Here is a 6000-nt window from a genome sequence, read left to right as displayed (position 1 = left end):
CAAGTCGGATAACGTCTCGGCAAAAGATTTCAAGAAATCTCGCGGGATCGATTACTGTGAAGATACGTTGAACTCGTGATTATTTCGAGGCCTCGCCATTATACCCAGCTCGATACAAAGCGCGCACTTTCGCCGTGCCGCGTGTATCTCAACGTGTATAGCATCCGACGCGTAGACACGCGACACGCGTTGCGTAGGTATGCGTGTCTGCCCGGCGAAGTGCACCACGCATAATCACGTCGTCGTTCGTCCCTCGCCAGCCACGTACGTACGCCATCGGTTACGGGAATGCGACGTGTGGGTGTGTAAAGCTGCGAAGGAGTTTAGAATTCCCCGCGAAAAGCGTGTCGTCCTCGGTTTACACGAGCCCGTGCGTGTTCCTCGCGCTCGAGCAGAAGAATGTCGCGAACATCTCTCGCGAACATCATCGTACGACTTCTCTTTTCCTCCTCGCGTGTTTGAGCCGATTATTCACGCGACACATCGTTCCGTCATCTCGATTTCCGAAATGGCGAACGCGGAATCAAAGGAGGCCTTTATGTGAATCGAGCCGAGATATTTCTCTCATCGACATCATGTTCTTGATCGTCATCGAGACATTTACGGTAACATTTGCGGAGCATTCCCGCGCTCGCAAGCGGTTCGTTGTAACGTGAATGCGTCGGAAGCACTGAAATGAACGCTGCACCGCGTTAAATTTCACGGATGTCACATCGCTGCGAGGGGAGGAGCGAAAATTAAGAGTGACGGAAGAAAATGATTGAATCAACCTTGGCGATGCCCAGTGGACCGACGATGACACGGCGTGATCAAATAAGCTTTGTATGTGTGTGTGTGGACATCGCCATTAAAATGAACGCTTTCTGCTGCATTTCAGATTGCAATCTGTAATCTCCTAACGTTACTTGAGTATATTTTGATCTCGGAAGGCCCTGAGCATTCCTTGACTTATTCTGGGATATTCAGCTTGCATGTTCATCGTTTTGATCTCGTTAAGAATTTTAATGAATTTTTCTAATGTAAACGAATCTCTTATAGCGCATTGATCATAATTAATGATAACTCAATTAAATAAAATAGGTACTTTGTCACATAAGCGATTAGTTTGCTACTTTAACATTTCAGTTGTCGAGAGAATTCATATTACTTTTTATTTAAATAAAATATTTGTTTTTATCGAACGCTCGTGATACCTACATGCATTCTTTGCACTTAGTATTTTGTTTTTGTTAAATGAGAAATCATTGAATTGATTGATAAGTTTTTGATTGGAATGTATACTGTTTGCGCTAGTCTCGGCGCGCATATTTTTCTATGTCTAGCTATCAATTGCAATGCCCATCGTAATTCCCTGTCAGTCATATAATTTTAAAGTCCATCGCGAGTAAAATATGATCGGTTTACGAGAATCGCGCAGGAGGCAGAAGTAGAAGCGTCGCGAATATTTAACGGCGCGCTGACGTTAGCGCGCGCGCGTATTCGACAAGTCGGAAATTATCGGGTAACTGATGTTAAGCAATATCCATGACAGACGTCGATAAATCCCTCTTATTATATAAATTGAATGGCAGATATAGACGCGCGCGCGCGTGGGCGCCCATTCATTTGCGACAGGCATCGGGCCGCCGCGGAAATTTGTAATGCGCAATCTATGCTCGAGCCGCGGCAAGAAACACGTTTCGCCTCGTCTCGCGGCCGGTATTTCATCCGACGAGTATTATATTTTCTTTTTACATAATGACGTATCGCGCGACGTGCATCTCAGCTGAGGTTTACATTTTAATCCTCGAATTCCAGCGTGTCCGGCTTCCCGTGACTGGAAACGCGTACGCTTTGCTTCACGTATAACTTAAAATTTACCTTTTCCTTTATACAAACCGTATAAAAACTATTAAATATTTTCTGTTCTTGACAGAAATCATTTCTATAGAAAAACGCCAACATATGTGCAATACGTAACATTATATTGTATAAATAACATCCTTAAAATGAATAATACGATTAGTTTATTATAAGTCATTTATGACGCAAATTACACTTATTCATAGAAGAATTCTGAATCCACTCGACGATAAGACAGCCGGGCACGCGTGATTACCGTTCTCGCATTCGGCTACCTCTCCCCCGCCGATTCCTCGCATGATAATAAATAATCCGGTGCAAACAAGCGTCAAATCAGTGCGCTGGAATTCGCGGAGTGACTAAAGGCGCGATTCGATCGGCCGATCGGTCGGCCGGCAGACGTACATGCTTACGTGTCGGGGTAACAAGGCTATTACCCAGCAAATCGATAAATCATCGGCGCGGAGAGCCCGGCTGTCGGCCCGATCAGCTGACACTGACAGCGCATGGCGAGCATGGCGGCGAATCGTTGCCGCGCGTTCCGAGTCTCCTCTCAGTGCGTGCAATCGCGTCTTCTCTTCCGGACGTATGCGTGCGTTGCGTGCGTGCGTGTATTATTCTTTCTTCTTCGTATCATCATTCCTCGATCCCTCTCCTTCGTCTCTCTCTCTCTCTCTTTCTCTCTCTGTTTCGCGTTCGCGCGCTAAATTTAGAGTATGATCGACCGGTCGTCCGCGCTATCGGGACAAATAGCTCGGCGATAAAGTCATTCGACGAGCGTTCGACGAGAGCCGGTTGCGAGTCGACGAGACTCACGAGAAGAATCGTGCGGGATTGTCGCGATCCTCACGGAGTCTGCCAGAGCGGCGCGTCCTGTCTCCTTCGTGTTTTTAGATCGCTCTCGAATCGCGATCTCGCATCTATTTGTGTTCTTTGATTCAATGATCCTGATTGTTAATCTGGTTGGATTGAGCAGTCGATTCGGTTGTTGCGGCGTGGTCGGTGAACTCTCGTGATTCTCGTCACGACCCTTCCACGTGGTCGCCACGTGTTAGAGCGCTCGATCGCTGCACCCGAGATGGGAGCTAAATGGGAGAACTCGCGGCACGCGTGCGACGTCCTCGAAGACGAGGTGCATCGGGAGGACGAGAACGAAACGTGCCGTGACTCACGGTGAGTGTTGCACGAAAATAAAAACGAACACGTCGCGGGATCTCTTGTGCAGCCACGGTTTTACGGGTTGCGGTTAATAAGGGAACCAGGTTTCCCAAAGAATCGTCCTAAAATGTCCTTCTTTTCATCTCAGAGCACATTTATTTAAATAGAATCTTTTTATCTGAAAGATTTTCAGGCATATTTGAAATTCTTCAAAGCAATCGGATAGCTTTTCCGGACTACATATACTTCAGTTCGAAATCAAAAGAAATCGAGGAAAAGTCTGTTTTGATATTTTTTACAATTTACACACAATATTAATTAAAGTTTAGATGATCTGTGAATTCTGATTCGAAACCATAAATTTCGATGCTTCTCTCTTTTGCATAATCTCAGTATTTTGATTTAGTCGAGATTCGGGATACAGCTGCGAGAAAGCTGAGGGCGGAAAGATGAAACAGATTAAATTACGGCCTTTCGTCAAATTCACGAATTCGAAGAATTTATTATAGCTGCGCGGATATATCTGCTGGATCTGGGACACCCCGGGTGTATAGATAACTCGCACGTGAACTATTCGCTGATCCGCTTATGTATTTTCGTCATACATTTCGTGATACATTTCGCGAATATCGCCCGGCAGTAATTCGTAAGGCGATTTCGCAGCGGTTATTCTCGGACGCTCGATTTCTACACGTGTCATTACAGTCACATTCGGGTGCAAGAGGATTTACGCGTGCATCTGTCAGCGCGTCGCCTTAAGGTACCTTCGCAAACACATAAACGCAGTTATATCGCGACATTATACTCAACGCAGCAGCAACGCAGTAGCAGCTCTGTGTAGCAACAAGTATCTTCTCCTCCAGTAACTTACATGAGAATTTCCTCTTGAACGTGCTGAACACGTTCGATCAAAATATCCGCCTGGACACCGCGATGTCTATAAATAATTTATAAAGAACGCGAAGGCTGCGTATAAAAGGAGACGCGAATAATTCCGGCAACATAAATCTCAAAACGCCACTTACCTAAATAATATTTATCTTATCTCGAGAGAGCAGATAACCGAGCAATTTCTCGCGGTTCCATCTCGACTTCGCGCGAGTCTTCTGGGCTGGGAACGTTTACCTCTGTTGATCGTTTCAGTGAGCCGAAAATTAATTTCCTCGGTCACGCGTTACGCGTTACGCATCACGTTCGAACTCGCGCGGCTCTTGGCAGCGCGCCACGCTCGTGATTTCCTCGCGCGAAGTAGCGCGCTCGCGCCTTTGCGAGCGGGTTAAACAAATGCATCGTTGCTTGTTGTGACAAGCGCACGTCATTGTCTGAAAAAACTGCACTTCGCGCAAAACTCTTCCAAATCCGAAGGCCACGAATATTTTCCATTGCTGCGCAGCAAGCGAAGAGACGTTCGACGCGACGACATGTTTACGCTGTTCCACACGCGATAGATCCTCGATAGATAGCATCTTACGCATAATTATGCACATAATAATTATACTCGCGGCTTAAGTAAGCAGAAGAAGAGAAATGTGACGCAGCTGGATCTTTTTTTTGCGACTTAATTTTTTTACGGCACATCTAAGTCTTTCGAGTCAAGAACATGTTACCTGTGTTGTTGAGTCAACCTTTTTGCGATACCAAAGGTGCCATCTCTTGCACGTGAGAGTCTAGAATTGAGATAGCTTTATCGCATTCCGCAAATAAAATATTTGTACAAATTATCGTACGTTGACTAAAGAAACTACTAAAGTTTATTCAGTACGGATGTAGTAACGAGTTCGGTGCAATGTCTGCACGTACACGACGAAAATGTTCAATGACTCACTGCGGTGGCTCGCGCAATGTGATGAAAGCCACGAAGTAATGACTCTTCGTAGTGACAGATCAGAATGTACTAACTTTATACATAGCTTTGTACATAAATAATCCACGTTAAAAAACATCCGGCTAATTGGCATAACATTGTAATATTGCATTAATATTGATTTTATCAATATTTTATTCTATGTAATTTTCTTAATGTCGATTCTATTAACATCTGCTAACATTATTAATTACATTAATTTATAATTTTTATAAATTATGTTGTAATTACACATGACATCATTTCACTATATTCATATGACGTTTACAAATTAAAAATAATAAATATGACTTAATTTTAATAAATTCATGACACGAACATTGAATGTTTTTCTCGTCGATTTCAACATCGAGATGTCTTTTCTCGAGTTTCGAACGTCGCTGGTTTTTACTCCAGGAAGTTTGTAGGCTGCGGACTCTATAACGTCCAGCGAATGAAACGACAGAGCGCCGAGTTAAGAAATGCTGGCGAGTTCCCTACCTTGCGTAAATCGTCTTAAGTTATTACTCCGAGAGACGGGAAGAGGTCCGCACTAAACGTCTCCCCGTACAGTAAAACGTGATAAGTCAGTTAGCAGACTCGCTGCTAAGGATTCTCAGTCTAGGAAGCCTGCTTGGCGTAGCTTGTCGTCTTGTATGGTAGTTCGAAATGTATTTCGTGCGCAAAGTGGCTGCGACGATATAACGCCCATTATACATGAGATGATCGAAAGATAAGATCTCCGGATCGATCCCGCGGGAAGAATCTTGAAACACGTGACTCTTCGAGCTGCTAAGTATTTTACATATTATACAGAATGGCTTGAATAAATAAGCAATAAGTTTTGATCATCCAGAAGTAAATGCATAAGAAAAAAAAGGAAGTAATTGAACAATTTCAAATTAACATGTGAGAGATGTTGCATAAAATAAACATATTAAATCACGATAAAGAATCTATCTATATATTCCGAGACTAAACAAATTCGGAACCACTTTTAACAACATCATAACTCAACTAGTAATTGAACGCACTGAAAATATCAGGAATATATAGTCCCAAGGCAAAGTATGAAAGAGAAATAATAATCCATCATTTACAAGGATATTCCAAAATATCAAACCGTTCATTACATAATAAAACTGTAAATGAATCTT

General features: G+C 43.5%; 1 protein-coding gene across 1 annotated transcript in view; it reads left to right on the top strand.

Moving 5' to 3' along the window:
* Window positions 1-2441: 2441 nt before the first annotated feature.
* The window catches only part of LOC105287547 (four and a half LIM domains protein 2), a 60404-nt gene continuing 56845 nt past the window's right edge, over window positions 2442-6000 (top strand). The window contains exon 1 of the mRNA XM_011353147.3: window positions 2442-3015. Within this exon, the coding sequence (XP_011351449.1) occupies window positions 2921-3015 (95 nt within the window). The 5' untranslated portion in view covers window positions 2442-2920. The remainder of the gene's footprint in view (window positions 3016-6000) is intronic.

Source organism: Ooceraea biroi, chromosome 5 (assembly GCF_003672135.1).
Source record: "Ooceraea biroi isolate clonal line C1 chromosome 5, Obir_v5.4, whole genome shotgun sequence".
Lineage (NCBI taxonomy): Eukaryota > Metazoa > Arthropoda > Insecta > Hymenoptera > Formicidae > Ooceraea > Ooceraea biroi.
The sequence above is the reverse complement of the archived record's forward strand: the minus strand, read 5'-3'. Positions and strand labels throughout refer to the sequence as shown.